General features: G+C 42.0%; 1 protein-coding gene across 1 annotated transcript in view; it reads left to right on the forward strand.

The window, feature by feature from the left end:
* LOC121689778 overlaps positions 1-17,494 on the forward strand; it is a 31,911-nt gene that overhangs the window by 10,823 nt on the left and 3,594 nt on the right. The window contains exons 13-18 of the mRNA XM_042069889.1: positions 15,067-15,153; positions 15,243-15,375; positions 15,514-15,578; positions 16,054-16,265; positions 16,372-16,640; positions 16,737-16,853. Coding sequence (XP_041925823.1) covers positions 15,067-15,153; positions 15,243-15,375; positions 15,514-15,578; positions 16,054-16,265; positions 16,372-16,640; positions 16,737-16,853 — 883 coding nt within the window. The remainder of the gene's footprint in view (positions 1-15,066; positions 15,154-15,242; positions 15,376-15,513; positions 15,579-16,053; positions 16,266-16,371; positions 16,641-16,736; positions 16,854-17,494) is intronic.

Genomic DNA, 17,494 nt, shown 5'->3' on the forward strand with positions numbered 1-17,494 from the left:
AAGAATTGTCTTTTAAAATTCCTGTTGACCTTTTGTTCCTTCTTTTGATCCAACTTTTATTGGCGTGGCCTCCGCTAACCTCCCCCAGTGCCTGGAGAGGTATTGTTTCGTTGTTTACTGGCATGGCTGTGCTATTTATCTCTGTAATTGTGCTACTCACCTGGTCTCTCCACTCCTCACCTGACCCTTCAGGTCGATTTATTGTCTCATCCACTTTTTCTATATACACGGCATCAACCAAATCTTCCATATACAGGATATCGCTTGATGTCTTATTTGACAAGAAGGTTGGTGCCTTCACCCCATCAGTCGTCGTCTTCGCTTTCCGAACGCTGGGGGAACCAGTCCCTAGTTTCTTCTTGTTTTTTCCACTGGGTGTCAAGGAAGCTATACCTGTAGTGGGGGTGATCTGCAGAACGTTCCGGGTCTGCTGGTCCCTCCGGGGCTGTTGTTAGGGAACAGTGGCCTCTGGTAACTGGGCGAAAGATAAGAGGATGGCTTGTAGTTTGCGTAGTTGATGGCAGTATCCTCTGTTGTGACTGGCCTGCCAGTTGATTGTGTCCCCTTGCTGGTGCGTGGGCGGCGGGAATACTGCTTCCCCTTCTTCCTCTTCTGGTCCTGATACTTCTTCGTCTGTTGATTCCGCCTTCTCATCGGCATGGTCTCTATCGTTGTAGGGGGTTGTGGAGATGACTGTAGAGCCGGCTGTATGGACGGCTGGGGGACTATCTGCAGTTGGGGCTGGTATGGTCTCGGGTATCTGGGGTTCGGGAGTGTCCTCAGGGTTAGGTGAATGTACCTGCCTCCTCCTGTTTGGACCCGGTTCGACCCCATCATCAGCAGCCCCTGCAGGAACAGATAGGGGAGAGAAAACCCCATGCCCCCTAGGCACATCACGCCTAGGGCCAGTATCAGGAGCTGGCAGTATCCTCCTTGATATACCCCTACTCGTACTTGATTCTCCCCCGGATTCCCCACCACCATCATCCACCCCAGGAGAGTCTGGTGGGGGTCCCGGCGGTCCTTGGTTTCCCTGATCATCGTCTGGCTCCTCCGTTCTTCTCTGTGACACCGCCCTGAATGGGCCCTTCTTCGAACCCCCTCTCCAATCTCCTTTCTCTTCTTCCGCTCATTGAAAATTGCCCTGTGAACTTGGGAAAGTTGTTTAATATAACTGCTCACTTTCTGCTCCAATATTTCTAGCGAGGGTCTCCGTCACTAATTCACAGAGTAGGAATCACTCTTCCAGTCACCATTTCATGCGGCGTTAGGTGCATGGTGCGATTTTTTCACATTTTCATTAATGCAATTGGCAATGCATCTACCCAATTTAGATTTGGCAAATTTGGATCTGCGCTCAAGCTCTACCATTATTACTGCTAATTATTTCTGTAATTCTGAACCTGGGGATCACTTCTTGCCAGAAAATGAATCACAGTCTTTTCATCCTGTCCCCTGCTTGGTCAGGCTTCCACCCACCTTGAGTATCGACATACTATCACTAGAACATGTTTGTATGAATTGACTGTTTTTCCCATGTCAATGTAATCCATCACCAGATGTTTGAATGGACCTTCTGGGAGTGGAATGTGTCCCAGGGGTCTTGGCCCTATGCCTGTTTTTATGCCTTTCCTTGAGTTGCTTATTGCACAAATGTGACCATTCCTCAACACATAAGCAATGCGATCCTGAAGCAATGGTGCCCAGAATCCTCTGTCAAGAATCTGCTGCCTCACATCCTCCCTTGCACTGTGAGAAACACAATGTGCCTGATCTATTAGGAGATCGAGGAGCCAATTTGGGGCCACCATCCGAGTTTGACCTGTTGAATGGTTTTTGTGGTTTTGGGACTGCATTAAGCCTTCTTGCCTCTAAGGCAGCTTCCTTTGCTACCTCATCTGCCTTAACATGACCTACGGTAATGCCCCTTACAGTGTGCTTTTCATTTGCATATAGTTAGACTTTTTGGTCGCATTATGGCAGCTAATAATAACTGAATTTCTGAATAACATCTGAATTTTTTTATTTATTTATTTATTTATTTATTTTTTGAAGCCTCTTTGCCTCCACTGTGCGCCATGCACATGGCAAACATTGTGAGTGTATGCACTGTCAATATATATGGTTGCCTCCTGTCCTTCCGCTAGTGAGCATGCTGCTGTTAATGCTTTAAGCTCCGCTAGTTGAGCTGAACACGGTTGTGTACCGGGCTCGCACATGACTGTAATTATTTTTTTTTTTTTTACAATGTTTGCACTACACTGAACCCTGTGTGTGTTTTGTTGTCATAATTATGACTACAGCATCTACAAAGTATGTTATCCCATCCCCCAGTAGCTCACTCTCTTGATGCTCCCTAAGATTACAGAAGGCTACTGAGTCTGCTACACAGTTGTGTGGTACACCCTCATAGTCGAATATCTGAGCTGTCTCTGGGGTGTCAGGCAGAACTTTCCTTGTTCAACTAACTGGGCTATTGCATGACTGGTGTGTATGATCACTGACCATCCCATGGTAATGCTGGAGGCCTTGACATATGCTGAATACACTGCCTCAAGTCCCTGAAAGCATGGTGGATAACCCTGAGCCATTGCCTCCAGTTAACCCTTTAGGCGCCAGAGTTTTTTTTCCGAAATGTTCGATTTTGACATCTTCATTTCAAAAGGCTATATCTTAAAAGTGATAAGAGATAGAGACTTTCTGTAAATTAGAGAAATATTAAGGATGACCCAAAGTTTATGTAGGGATTAAATGTTTATATCTAATTTGCATATTATGACGTCATATGGTGGTGGCTATCTTGGATTATAGAATTTTCATGAAAAGTCGCATGTTTGAATGATAAAATGCACCACTTCTTTCTCCCCAAAATGTCCCTCACCTTCTGTATGCTATATTGCACAATACTGAATGCTCAGGTAAATACTAAGTAGTAAACAAACTATGTAAATCATTACTAATAAATGGCAGAAACAAACCAAATGCATGTAGCGGTAGGCGCCTTTTGCTGTAGAGATTTTCCATTTACTACATACAGTAGGCACTCTGATTCCATGTATGGGGCACATATTTATTATTCAGATGACACACAAACACAAGTAGACAAGACCTGTTTAGTTCAAAAGCTCACTTGCCACGGCAAGGCACAGATCAGGAGTGAGATGACGAGACAAGACAAGAGACAATGTTAGTATTTGTTTTCTTTTTGTTGTTTTTGTTGATGTTTTTTGTTGTTGTTTTTTTCTTAGCTGACAAAGACACACACATCACAAGGACATGAACACACAAAAACAGAACACATATATGTCCTAAATGGTCAGGGAAATAGATAATCAACAGTGTAAATCATTACTAATAAATGGCTGACAATTTTTTTTTTTTTATGTAGCAGGCCTTTTGCTGTAGAGATAATGACTATCCATATCCATATCCTATCCATACAGGGCCGGCATTCCCATCATCTTGTGATAGACTATGCATGGCCTAATGGCTCTCCTGCCCCGTGTCACCACCTCTGCTCCTGTTGCGAGCAGCATGGCCAGATCTGCCTCGCGCTTGCGTCGAGTGGAGAGAATTTGCGCAGCTCGGACTAGGCCTACTGTCATTCTCATTGTGACTCCCCACACTGCCTCTACATTCCCCCCTAACTGTCCTATGAGCACTTTGACCTCGTCTAACATACCCATTAGACAAAGGCTCCACCACGTTACTGTCGCCGCGACTGCGGAGAGGCACACGTTCAAAAGACAGAACTATGGACATTAGGCTACCTCCAGCCTCGTTCGCCACACCACTAACACCCTGCTAACTTCCCGATGAACACTCCGAACCCGTGAAACATTATTCCCACCAGTGACATTGGGCAAACGATTCAACGTTTGTGCTTGGTGTAAGCTAAACTATGGAGTAAACTCTCACTTTGTCCAGCTATATCATTGCAAGGCAGGGACACATCTGAAACCTCACTAAACGAATCACCGTCATTTTCTGAAGGCAGATATTCCCCTTCAGAATCAGGGTCCGCGAATAGAAGACCTAACACTTCATTTCGGGTAAACTTTTTTGATGCCATTAGACGATAATCTAATGCAAATACTCGCTGACGTTGACAATATCGCTCTGACAAAGTGGCTCACACGCACACTAGCTCTGGTATTTCACGCACTGATTCAATGCGCTGTAGCTAGAAAGTTTTGTTTAAAGCCTGCCTATTTTTCGACTCGGGGATGACGTATGACATGTCTGCCATCTAGTGGAGTGGAGGTCGAACGAAATATGACACCCTATTGTCAGTAACACATTAGCATGTGGTATGTCTGCCGGATAGTCCTCAATGCACGCATTCACCGGCTATTTGGACCCAATCATTTGTTGTCCCCTTCCATTTGGCACATCGAGCCTTGAGCATCACTGAGCCATCTCTCTTGTTCTGTGTCCTTCTACCACTCTTACCAAGTGATGTGGGGCATGTCAAATAATTCTCCCATATTCTCTCCTTCCATGAACTTTACGTCAGCAGCCACTCCCTCTTTAGCCACTATTACTGTGTGTATATGTCCAGCGGAATGTGTTTCCAGCCTTCCACTTCTCTGTTCCACTTTTCCTCTCTTTCTTCATTTGGCGTCTGGTCAAACTTAATTGTGCCGTGAAAGGGACATCTTGGTTCTCGTAGATGGCCATGGAGGTTGCTTACTTGTTCTGCAAGTTTGTTGTACAGCTCTTGTTCCAACTGGCCGATCCAGTAAACTTGCTGGACGTGGTTTTGTGGGGGGCCATGTATCATCATAGCCATCTGGGTTGCTAACACTGTTATCTGTACTCTTGACGGGGAGCATTCAATTTGGAGTCTTAGATTGCACAACACGTCCCGCCCCAGCAGGTTGACAGGCGTGTGTTCCGCTATTAACACTGGTATCCTAATTTCCTTGTCTTCATTTTCAGTTGATACTGGGGCTGTCATTGGAATAAGCTGCGTTTTTCCTGAGAAACCCACTGTCTTCATAAATTTTCCTGAAGACCTGGGGAGGTGTTGGGCATCTTTTGGGTGAAGACAAGTGTACGTTGCTCCCGTGTCCACTAAACATTTAACCTCTCTGTCCTGTATTAGAACCTGCAGCATCGGTTCTACGTCAGCTCCCCTCGTTAGGGCGGGGAACTGACCCTCCATTGTTGTCTCTGTTGTTGTATAGGCCCATACATCACTGGTTGAAATGTCATTGGTGGCATTTGTTGTGGCTGTATCATCCCCTGTTGTTGTATCACTGGTGCCGTTACAGGCTGCTGTACCATTGGTGTTGCCACAAGCTGCTGTACCACTGATGTCGTCACCAGCTGCTGTACCACTGGTGTTGCCACAGGCTGCTGTACCATTTGTGTTGATTGTTTTTGTGGGGCAAGAGTCTGGGCTCCTGGTACCGGGTCTGTGGCCGGCATCATTGGGGCTTGGGTAGCGGTCTGTTTTGCGCTTTTTGTCTCTTGGAACTGCATTTGAGTGAGTTTTCGCAAGACCTCCTTTTCTTGTTGTTCCTTTTTATCTTCTCCTTGCCTGTGGAGTGTTACGTAGTGTGCCACTGCTAGTCTGAACTCATCTTTAGTCATGCAACCCAGGCGCCAGTCATTTTCCAACTGTGCCTTTACTGGTCTCGGCAGGGCGTCCATAACGGCCTGTCTGAATTGTATTGTGGAGGCATATTATGCCTCTGGTCGTTGTTCCATCCTGGCTGTCCAGTCTTGGGCCGCCCTCTCCAGTTGTTTTTTCAAGTGGCCTGTCTTCTTCTCTTTCTTCCCTCCTTGTCCACCTCAGCTGCTTCTCCTTCTCTTGTTCCAGGAGCTCTGCCATGGCCCTTTCTGTTGCACGCTTCTCTTTGAGGCTCTCTTTGTCGACTCCCAGACGACTCAAGAGTGCTGCTGGCATGAAAGCTAGTAGCCTGGGCTTTTAGCTCGATTGTCAGCATGCTCGACTCCAGATCTGAGGTGCTGTTTCGCGGGATCAAGTCTGGGCGTGTGTTTGTGGTTCCAAACAACGCAGGTTACAATAGGAAGTCCAATATGTTTAGGGAAAAAATATTTTTGTCACTAAAATTAATGAATAATTGTGATCTCAATATTGATCAAAATAATTGTGTTTATCATTTTGGCCGTAATCGTGCAATCGTGCAGCTGTTTTAACTATTATATTATTTAACATCACGTTTTGCATTTTCATGCACTGGTTATTCCTTGGAATTGCATTTCTAGTTTGAGTAGGCCTATTAATGCTCGGGACATTTCTCCTCCACATAAAAATAGAGAAAAACTTTCAGTGACTGAAACAAACTGTCTCTACACAGGAAAACCACTGGTGTAACTGGTCCCCGCCGTGTCTCCTATCTACTCTGGCTGGCTGACTGACCAATGTCACCTATGCTTCTGGTTTGAATGTAGCCTGTTGCCCCATAAAGTGTACGGATCTTGTGGTCCCTGTGTCTTACTCTGGCTGACCAATGTCACGTAGCTGAAAGTACATTCACATATGCTTCCTGACAGGTCACGTACATCATTCTCAGAAACTGTTTAAATGTGAGTACAGTGACATTGTCATCTCTCATGGCTCTTGTGCTGCTGCCTGTCTAGCCACAACAAAAGCTGTGAGCTCAGGAAGTGGGATATCTGTCAAAACAAGATACAAGCTAGGCTACGTCGTGACTCACAGTGGCTCTAACGAAAAGTGCATTCCCTGTTGGGATAGTGATGACAGACAAACCGAGAGGGATAAATGACAGCAGCAAGGTTTCCCATTATCTCATAGCCTACTAATCATGTATTCTTTGTTCATAGTCTAACGTAGGCTATTATACTGATCTGTCGGATTTGCACTGAGTTGATTCTCAATAATACGGAACAATATGCGTTCCGTATCAGGTCAATACGGAACACATCTTTTTCATTTTAAATAAGGGACGATTCCGTATTTTACGGAACGGTTGGCAACCCTAGTTGACAATAACGTTTTACTTACGGGCACTGGTCGTAGACTGCTGTGATGGTAGCCTACTGCTCCAGGCTTCAACAGCAACCTTTTTGCAAAGCCTGTAGCATTGTTCCAAAAAATAAACTGAAGCCATTTGATCCTCAAGTCTGGGTTCTTGGGCAAAATGCATTGTTGAAGTTCTATTCGTGCATAGCGCACAAGTCCTTTGACATTCAGCCATCCTTGCATAGGCCTACTAAAACTGTCACAGAGCTAAACGAATTTTGTGGGCACGGTCTCAACTGGGTGAGCTCATGAATAGTAATGAGCTCATCAATTCCACGTCAATCTGAAGAGCTTTTGCAATTGGCCTAATTTCTCTGCTTATTTATTTTCAGTGGCTAGAGCTGACAGAGGAGGTAGCTGTTTATTTTCATTCACGACATAGCACAAACAAATATGGACCTAACATGTTAAAAAAAATACAAGTAAAAATGGTTTTGTGTGGCAGGGCACCTTTAAGAAAAAGCTGTGATTTAAAAAAGACTTGTGCTACCACTAGAACAGTGTTTCTCAAAGTGTGGTCCGGGGGCCACTGGTGGTCCGCAAGCTATCCCAAGTGGTCCGCGAGCAGATGTGGTAAAATATAATATAGATGAGTTGTTTGTAATATTGAACCAACTTGTTTGTAAATCCAAACAGTTCTGCAACAGTGCCTATGTAAGCTATGCCATCAGTTTAAATCATAAATTAAGGTGGTTCAGTGAGTAGGCCTATTGTGTAGGCTAATATACTGTTGAAGTAGGTCTAATCTTTTTTTTTTTTAGCTAGGTGGTCCGTGCGTTTCTTTTTTATTGGTTAAGTGGTCCTTCGTCTGAAAAAGTTTGAGAAACACTGCACTAGAATGACGGCATACACTCCTTTACTTTTAACTACAGAAGACTGGAGGCCTGAGGGAGGTGGTGGGTTGCGAGCAAAGTTAAGCTGATGCTGCAGCTTCGGCAGGTAGACTGCAAATAAGTTACCTGGCAGATTGAAGAAGGAGGTGTTGTCGTAGTCATAGCCTATAAGTGAGTGCTGTGATGAGTAACATATTTGGATTTGAAATACAAAAGTCAAGTCAAGTCAAGTCAACTTTATTTCTATAGCACATTTAAAAACAACTGAGTTAAACCAAAGTGCTTATGTAACCTGCGCTCTGTGTTGAACCTGCGCGATTCAGCCCTGCACACGCCCGGACTCGAACCCGCGAAGAGCAGCACTTCGGATCGGGAGGCGAGCGCGCTAACAATTGAGCCAATAGCCCAGGCTACTGGCTTGCATGCCAGCAGCACTCTTGAGGCGTCGGGGAGTGAGGTTTACCAACGTTCCACAAGCACAGCTAAGCTAGCTGGCATCCGTTACACTTACAAACAAACATAAAACAATGACAATGGTACAACAACAATAATAACATAACATGGGGGGGAAATAAAAAAATAATTTAAATAATAAACAAATTGGTCAAAAATAAAGTAAAGAATAAAGAGTGTGTGTGTGTGCGTGGGGGTATTAAGGGTAGATTAAAAGCTTGGGAGAAAATGAAAGTCTTTAAGTTAGACTTAAAGCAGTCAATGGTTGGAGAGGACTTAATATGTACAGGTAGACTATTCCAGAGTTGGGGGGCAACAACAGAGAAGGCTTTATCACCCTTAGTTTTAAGGCGTGTTTTGGGGATATAGAGAAGATTCTGAGATGAAGACCTAAGTGATCTTGGAGTGCTGTACGGAATTAGTAGGTCACCTATGTAACTAGGTGCCAAACCACTGAGGGCTTTGAAGACAAAAAGTAACATTTTAAAATTAACTCTGTGCTCCACAGGTAACCAGTGCAGCTTAGCCAACACAGGAGTTATATGCTCACGTTTCTTAGAGCCACTTAATAATCTAGCTGCTGCATTTTGAACTAGCTGAAGTCTGTTGAGAGTGGAGTGGCTCAGGCCTGCATATAATGAATTACAATAATCTAGTCTAGATGTTATGAAAGCATGTATAAGAGTTTCAAGATCGGAGAAGGACAGAAAGGGCTTCAGTTTTGCAATGGTTCTTAACTGGAAAAAGCTGCCTTTGACCACACTATTTACTTGCTTATTAAAATTTAAAGAGGAGTCAAAGAAAACCCCAAGATTCTTGACTTCACTGTGGCAGTTTGCAGAGAGAGGTCCTAGTGCATTTTTCAAGATAGAAACATCACTTGGAGGGCCAAAAAATAATTATATCAGTTTTACTTTCTTTCAGTTGAAGAAAATGTTTTGCCATACAGCATTTGACGTCACTGAGACAGTTACTGAGACTGAGACTGCATAGTAGTGATACTGAATGTTATACTTTTTAAAAATTGAGCCAAGGGGTAGCATATGAAGAGAGAGTAAAAGAGGGCCCAAAATGGAACCCTGAGGAACACCACACTTTAGGGGCAGAGGAAAAGGAGAAATTGCCTAAACTAACTGAAAATGATCTATCACTAAGATAAGAAGAGAACCATTGCAAAACAGAACCCTGGAGACCAACTTCATCCTCCAAGCGTTTTAATAGGATGTTATGGTCGATGGTGTCAAATGCTGCACCCAGATCAAGAAGCACCAAGAGGGCGCAAGATCCAGAATCAACTGCTAAGAGAATGTCGTTTTGGACAAGGCCGATTCAGTGCTGTGCAGAGATCTAAAACCTGATTGGAATTTATCACATATATTGAACTCACTCAGATAAGAAGAAACCTGAGAGAGGACAACCTTTTCTTGACAGAAACTAGGCTCAATGTTAGGTTTCTTCAGTAAAGGTTGCACAATTGCACGTTTAAAACCTCCATTGGTTAGTGAGTGATTAATTATGGCCAATACAAGAGGGCAGATGATGGTAAAAACTTCTTTAAAAAGGCGTGCAGGTAAAACATCTAAGTGGCAGGATGTAGATTTCATATGGGAGACAACCTCAGAAAGCTGGGAGGAAGATATCCTGAAACTGTTGGAGGCAGCTAGGTGAAAATTCTATCACTGAGGGATCCGAATCCGGAGGTGAGATTTGAGATTTTATTTTGTCAATTTTATCGATGAAGAAGTTGAGGAACTTCTCACAGATTTCAGTTGAAGGGGAAAGAGACGCAGAGGCAGGATTTATAATAGAATTATTGGTATTAAATAAAACTTTTGGCCTATGAGCATTATTGTTGATAAGCTGAGCATAATACTCAACCTTTGCTGCCTTAACAGAGTTTTGGTAGATCTTTAGAGAATCTCTGAAAAGGTCATAGAAGACCTGAAGCTTCTCTTTTTTCCATTTGCGCTCTGGTTTCCTGCAAGATTTTCTGACAGAACGGGTCATGGCATTTAACCATGGAGTGGTGATAGTTGACACACTTTTGTTTTAGTGGGGCAACACAGTCTAAGGTCTCAAGACAGGATGCATTAAAGAGATTGACTAATTCTTCAATGTCAGAGCAGGTGGAAATAGCAACAGAGATAGTAGGTAAGTGAGAGAGGATGAAAGTATTAGAGAATGTTGTGGCTGTGGTGGAATAATAGAATGGGTAAAGGAATAGGAGATGCAGGGGGACAAAACAAAATAGATTCAAATAAAATCAAAAAATGATCAGAGACCCCAACATCCATAATTTCTAAGTTAGATACATTAAAACCATAAGACAATACTAGGTCTAATGTGTGGCCTTTTTGATGTGTCGGGGCCATAACAGATTGCACAAGATTGAAAGAGTCCACAAGGCATAAAAACTCCTTAACCAAAGGTTTTGATGGGCAACAGATGTGAATGTTAAAATCCCCTAAAATCATGAAATTGTCAGAGCGATAGGCCATAAAAGATAGTAGATCAGCAAAATTCTTGAATAAAATTAAAGATAACAGTCAAATACATTATTACATATGACCTCAACAATATAGAGATTGCACCTGGATGCGGTTTGCTTGCAGAAAATTATTCAGCGGATTTTGCAACAACAGACCAACCCACATGGATATGGAGTAGTAAACCAACATTAAAATGATGCGTCCATAAACTGCCACTACACTTTAAATACTTTGGACTGTTTTTGGACTTTAAATAAACAAATGATAATTCCAACTACACGGTCCCAAATCGAAACAAGGGACAATTCTAACAGCTATAGGTCTCGAATTTAAGGACGGTTTCAGAATGCCACACTCGTGAAAAGCATTCAGAGATAGCCTACTCTGGCCACGTGACATCACGTGCCAGAGACTGATTTTAGAGAGTCACGCCGTTTCACATTTCGTATTACAAAAAATTGTGTTTGTCTTCTCTCGTCAAATTCTTAAGACAGCTGTTACTGTCATTTTGATCTGTTGCTATTGCTGTGTGTCTCTTATGGGTTTTTTGCAGCACTGAATGTAATCTTCTTTCATTCTCTCTCTCTCTCTCACTCACTCACTCACTCACTCATTCACACACACACATACACACACACACACACACACACACAAATACACACAAATACACACACGCACATGCTTATATATACATATATGGCTTGTGCAATGTCTATAATGGGGAACTGAAAAAGTGGAAGAGTGGCATGTCCTCTGTGTGTGTGTGTGTGTGTGTGTTTGTATATATGTGTGAGAGTGTTTAACTGCCTGCATGCGTGCATGTGTGTGTGTGTCTATGAGGAAACTTGAACTTGCACTTGCACTTGCACTGAACTTGCACTTGAAACATGCGTGACGGGAAATGTGATTTTTGCAGATAAAATTGTCAGTGAGATGCTAATGAGGGGCAGTTAAGGGAACACCAGGCGACGTTTTCGTCTTAATTACTCATCTTCGTAAGTCGTTTTATGGTTAAATGACTCATTATAGGGCGAATGGAGACTCTCTCGCCCGCCCCTACTGCCTGTATGAAGAATATCCCGCTTGCAAGTTCAGTGTATCGTACCCGCCGACCGAAGCAGGATCAGTTTACATCCTGCATCCACAGCACAGAGGCAGGCTAACGAAATGCGATTGTTGCAAACGTGTGTATAATGGCAGAGCCGGCAAAGAAGCAGCGAAAACCCTTGACGGAAGATACAAACAAAAAGGAAAAAAGCTTCAGACCGAGCGAGGGGGAGTTTCATAGAGAAAAAGCATCAGGCTTGCCTGGTGTCTCTTTAAGTTAATTTGAATTTACAGAAGGAAATGCCAGTAGTTAAAGAGGATATAGTCCATAGAGTTTAGATTCTCTGCCCGATCCCTAACTTGATCCGACCCCCGATATTTCCCACCACTATCCTCGGCCGGGCCAGGCTGGGCCGGATCCTTGATCAAGCATTTTATTTTATTTTTTTAATCTAGAGCAGGGGTATTCAATTAACCTTCAGTGAGGTCTAGTTACGGAAAATGTCCTCAAGCAAAGGTCCAAAGCATTAGTAACACATGTGTACAAAGTTGTACAAGTTAGCTACAAAGTAACAAAATGTCATTTGTAGCCTAATGTCATCTGCCTGTTATGCACACAGCGTCTCCTCCATTCGCACGCATCACACCAGGCCTGCTCTGTGCTGTAGCCTATTTAATTGTTTAGCTTAAGTGCAACGTGGAGCTTGAAGCGTCCACTTCTCTGTGGCTGTACCAGCCAGACATCCACCAGGCCACAAGTGCATTTTCAGATATTGGAGGGGGTTTGGATACTCTGTCATTAACTCCATAAGGGACATTTTGGATTGGATTGGTTGATCTGTGCCAATTTCATTTTTTTTCTCTTTCACCAGCTCTCGTAACACTTTGATTTGATGATTTTGGGGATAATGCTTTCAATAAAATCATGCATTATGTCAGGGGGGAACAGATAAACAATGGGTGAAGGAAGGAATTTCAATTTCGAAAAGCAGCATGCATGTCTAATTCCATACATGGCAGCATTAGTTGCATTTTCTGTTACAGCCTCTAATTGGTACTGGTAGTTTTGGGGATTTCTAATAACATAGTCATCTTCTGTAATTTTATGGGAAATGTCCTGCTTGGTAGCACAAAACCGGCAGACCCTTCTGAAGCTAAATGTTCTAGTCAATCCAAGAACAGCATGAGCCGGGAAGTTGTCTGCGGAGATTGTAGCTATTGTGCCACGGAAGACCTTCTCCCTCCACCATAATTTCTTAACATCGGACAGCAAAGGTTGAAATACTTCAGAGTAGTTGGTGAAACCAGATTGAATATACTTGTGCTGTTGATAGATATATGTTTTGAAGTTCAGATAAATATTAAGTAAGTATATATACTCTTTGTTATACAAATTGCCAATTCTAAAATAGACTGCTGTTCATTTATGTTTCTCCGCTTTGACCCCAAGGGATTCAATACTTCAAATTCATCCAAGTAAAACTGAAGTTGGATGGTGTTATTTATTACATTTCTTAGAATATGCCTAGCCTACCTATTGGACAAGCTCCCTGAATTAAATTCCATTTTTCTGACCTGTGGAAAAAGTCAGAGCTCCTGTTTAACATTAGATGTAGCCTACGTTAACGTTAACTTAACGTAGGCTACAGTTAACTAGAAGATAAGGCAGAAGATAACAGGCCTACTGACTCTGCCAGTGAGTTCAACTACAGTAAAATAGACAGAATATATATAATACAATATAGGGTAATAACATAATTTATAACTTACCAATTTAAAATTAACATTAGGCTGTAAGCTCTATCGATATGTTAAACAAAACGTTAACGTTAAATAGCTAACAATGACAGGCTAACGTTGACTTTACCTTTAGTTATAGTTTTATAGCCTATAATGAGGTTGTAATTAAAACATCTCGTTTCCAGACATAGAATATGTGTCATTTAAGGTATTGCGACAAATATCAACATTAAAAAAGCTTGAGATAGGGCTGTCAAAATGTTGCACTCACCTAGTTATGTTGACTCAGCTGAAGAAAATACTGTTAGGTTATCAATTTTAAAAGAAGAGTTGCTCGTCATTTTTTTATTTTTTTATTACATTGTGTGATCAAGGTACGAATAGCATACATTGATATTTGTATCAGATGGGGAATTCACTTCTAATTGCACCAGGGTACGAATAACATACACTGCTAATTGTACCAAGGGTGCAAATAGCCTTATTCTTAATAAAACACCACACAAGTAGCTGAATGCTACAGATCTTTTGCGCAATGACACACTTGTCAAAACTATAGGTGAATTATTCATCAAAAGTCTTATTTTATTTATTTTGAATCTGTTAGGCCTAGGCTACACACTAATGTAGGCCTATAAAAGATAAATTCAAGAAAATTGCTCTTTCTCTGCTGAAGATCCTCCAGGAACCTTGATTGAATTGGGTTCTTTGAGGAACCTCCTTTCATACAGAAACATCGTTAAAGCTGCAGTTGGCAAGATTTTTTTGATCATATTCACTGAAATCGACACTATGCTCCGACAGAACAACATAAATCAGCTGGTTTTAGAAAAAAAACGCATTTCTACCTCCACCTAGAGCCTGTTATTTGTTGTCAATCACAGTCTGGTGCAGTCTGGTGCGCACTGACGAGCACAGACTGGATGAGATGGTGCTCGGTGGTAGTTGGGGAGGGGCATGAGAGTTGTAAATATTCAACATTTTGGCTAAGTCCACAATCTGTCAGACTTGCCAACTGCAGCTTTAAGGTTCTTGCAGAGACCTTTAAGAGCATCAAAGCACGTTTGAGTTCTGAGAAGACCCCCTGGGTTCTTGGAGGAACATTGAGGTTCTTCAAGGAACTATCCAATTTTTACAGTGTAGCCTATATGTGTTGGCTTTGTTGCGTGCATTAAGTGTGGCACGGTGCTCGCCTATGACAGCAGAAAAACAGGGACTTTGACTATGAACAGACACATGACATGAAGCAGACCAACAGATATTAGTGCTGAATTCTTCTCTTTCTGCTGACGAAGAAACGAATGTCCGCCATGTTTTTTTGTGCATGCACAATGCATTTTTTGTCACGCATCATACAGGGTGTGAATTGCCCAGCTGTGTGGCCAAGGCCAATTGTACCAGGGGTGCAAATAGTGACTCCGTTATTGTAATGAGGCCAGACATGACTGTTCTTTGATGGCAAAATATTGAAAAAAAAATTCTGTTAAAGTCTAGACAACAATGATATCACTGACCAAGGAGTTGAAAGAATTCAAGAGGAATTCCTGAAAAAAAGGCGCTGTACAGAGAAAGTCTTGTGAGTACCAGATTATTTATCTTTTTTGTGCTTTTTGTACGTTTTTGTGCTTTTTAATACTATTACTTAACCACACTGTTTCATCTTAGTCTCTTTAACAACCCGGTGTTGGATGCTGAAGCCTTTGTGATGGACAGTCACTTTGAAATGTTGCCAAGTCTTGATGATGACAAAGAAACCGATCAGGAACAAAAACAGCCACCTGGCAAGGCTGCTCTAAAGGTAGGCTATAGTAAACATTGTAAATTATTGATGTTCACACTAGTATACTTCTAACATTTACATTTGCTCTGAAATCTTAACTGATCAGTACATTTAGATCGAAGAATAGAAAGATAGCCTGCACTTTTCTTTTTCCAGCACCCTTGTTTGATGGAAGAGATTGACCCAGAAATATCTGTCTGTAATGGCAAGATGTCCTACAGGTATGCCTACAACCATAAACTATATAGAACTGGACAGTGTGCCATCTGTTAAGAGTGATGCGAGCGTTAGTCCAGAGCCCCCTGGTGGCTGGCTGCAGTACAATGTGTAACTCCGCCCATCCCCATGTAATTCAATGGCCAAGTATCCAACTTTCCGTGTCAGTTTTCTCACCTAAAACTATTTTTTTATCTACAACTTTTTATTCGAAAAAATAGTTTTCAAGATGCTTCAATACACACAATTTTTCTTTTCTCGCTGAATTTTTTTTTTTAATGCTATATTAACAAATCTAAAAAGGGCGTGTTTACACCTATGATTGACAGCTGGCTGGCTGCAGACACAACGCTTTGTCCATTATGTTTTACCGTCTAGGCTGCAGACTATGCCTACAACATAATGTGGGTATAATACCCTTTAAGCAAGATGGTAACATTTGTGACCTTGTGGCTGGCTCTTGTTCCCCCTGCTTTCTAGATTTCAGGCATCCACTGGGGGGACATTTTACTGCAAAGCTACAGGATTGAAGTTTGGACTGAGGAAACAAGCACATGTAGAATATTGTGTGGTCCCTTATGACACAAATATCAGGTCATTGGACCATTATGAACCTGCAGGACCTCTATTTGACATTACATGCTCCAAAAGAGAAATGTGCCAACTTCATCTGCCACACTGTGAAACTGAGGGTGAGTCACACATCTACATATAGCTGTGTTTTATGGTGTATTTATTTGCCATTACTTATGTTATTGTTTATTATTTCAACTTTGTCATCTATGCCTGTTTCATCAGCGGACGCTATTGGAGACTTGGTCGTAATGCACAGCTTTGCAAACGGCAAAAAGTTTCTTACACCAATAAAGTTTACCCAAACACATGTAGCTGTTCGAATCCATGGGCTTAGTAAGTTTGGGATATTGCGTAAAAAACAAAGAAAACGATCTTGCCGACCATCTGGCCGTGTCCTTGGCCAAGTGCTTCTCTTCCTTGATCCCTGCATAACTGATACTGAACACAGGCTTTGGGTGTTCATGTTGTCTCGAAATGTGCCTCTTGCTGAGGTATAGTAGCTGGCTTCACTTGATTTTCTATCAATTAAGTGGTTTTCAGACTGTTTGTAATTATCTCATTTAACTGTTTGTAACTATTTGTCACAGATCCAAGAGCAACAGAAGGAGTATGTTTTCATCAAAACAAGCTCCAACTGTATTTTAAGACGCAATGGAAAGTACAAGTTGATCACAGACTCAAAAAAGCCTGCAGTGCAGCCCAAGGTGAAAAAATAAGCAATTCTGGGATATTTTAAAAAGCCTGCCTTATGTTTCATGTTCTTCATGTGTGCCTGTGTATGTGAGTGCCAAATATATGTTTCTGTTGTGCGCCTTGTAGCAGTCATTAATGTAGATAATGCTGATAATGTAGTCTGTACCAAAAATGTTTTTGGGAATAGTTATTGGGGCCTATCGTGCACCTTGCGCAACAATATTTAAATAAAGTTCAAGTAATAGGCAAGTGCAGATGCATGTTGGTTATATACTCACACGTACTCTCATATACAGGTAAAACACAGGTTTTAGTAAAGCAAGTAGTGTTCTAGTGGAATTCTGCAAGCAGATTCCTTCAGATGACTGTCAGATGACATTGACTGTCAAAATACTGACAGGCTATTTGATGTTGTGTGCTGGCTCTTAAAGGGAATGACAGATGTCATTCTCATTGGTTTAAAAGATATGTTACCCCCAAAACACACCCATGACTGATTAAGAAACATAAGATCAACCCTTTTGCGCCCAGCATTTGATCACAAAATCACACCATTAAATTAGTGAATGTGGACTGGACACGCCTTAAATGTCTTAAAACTTTTTGCCTCCGACCAGACGTTTCAAATTGCCAACATAAGGCCCATTATATT

Source organism: Alosa sapidissima, chromosome 18 (genome assembly GCF_018492685.1).
Source record: "Alosa sapidissima isolate fAloSap1 chromosome 18, fAloSap1.pri, whole genome shotgun sequence".
Lineage (NCBI taxonomy): Eukaryota > Metazoa > Chordata > Actinopteri > Clupeiformes > Clupeidae > Alosa > Alosa sapidissima.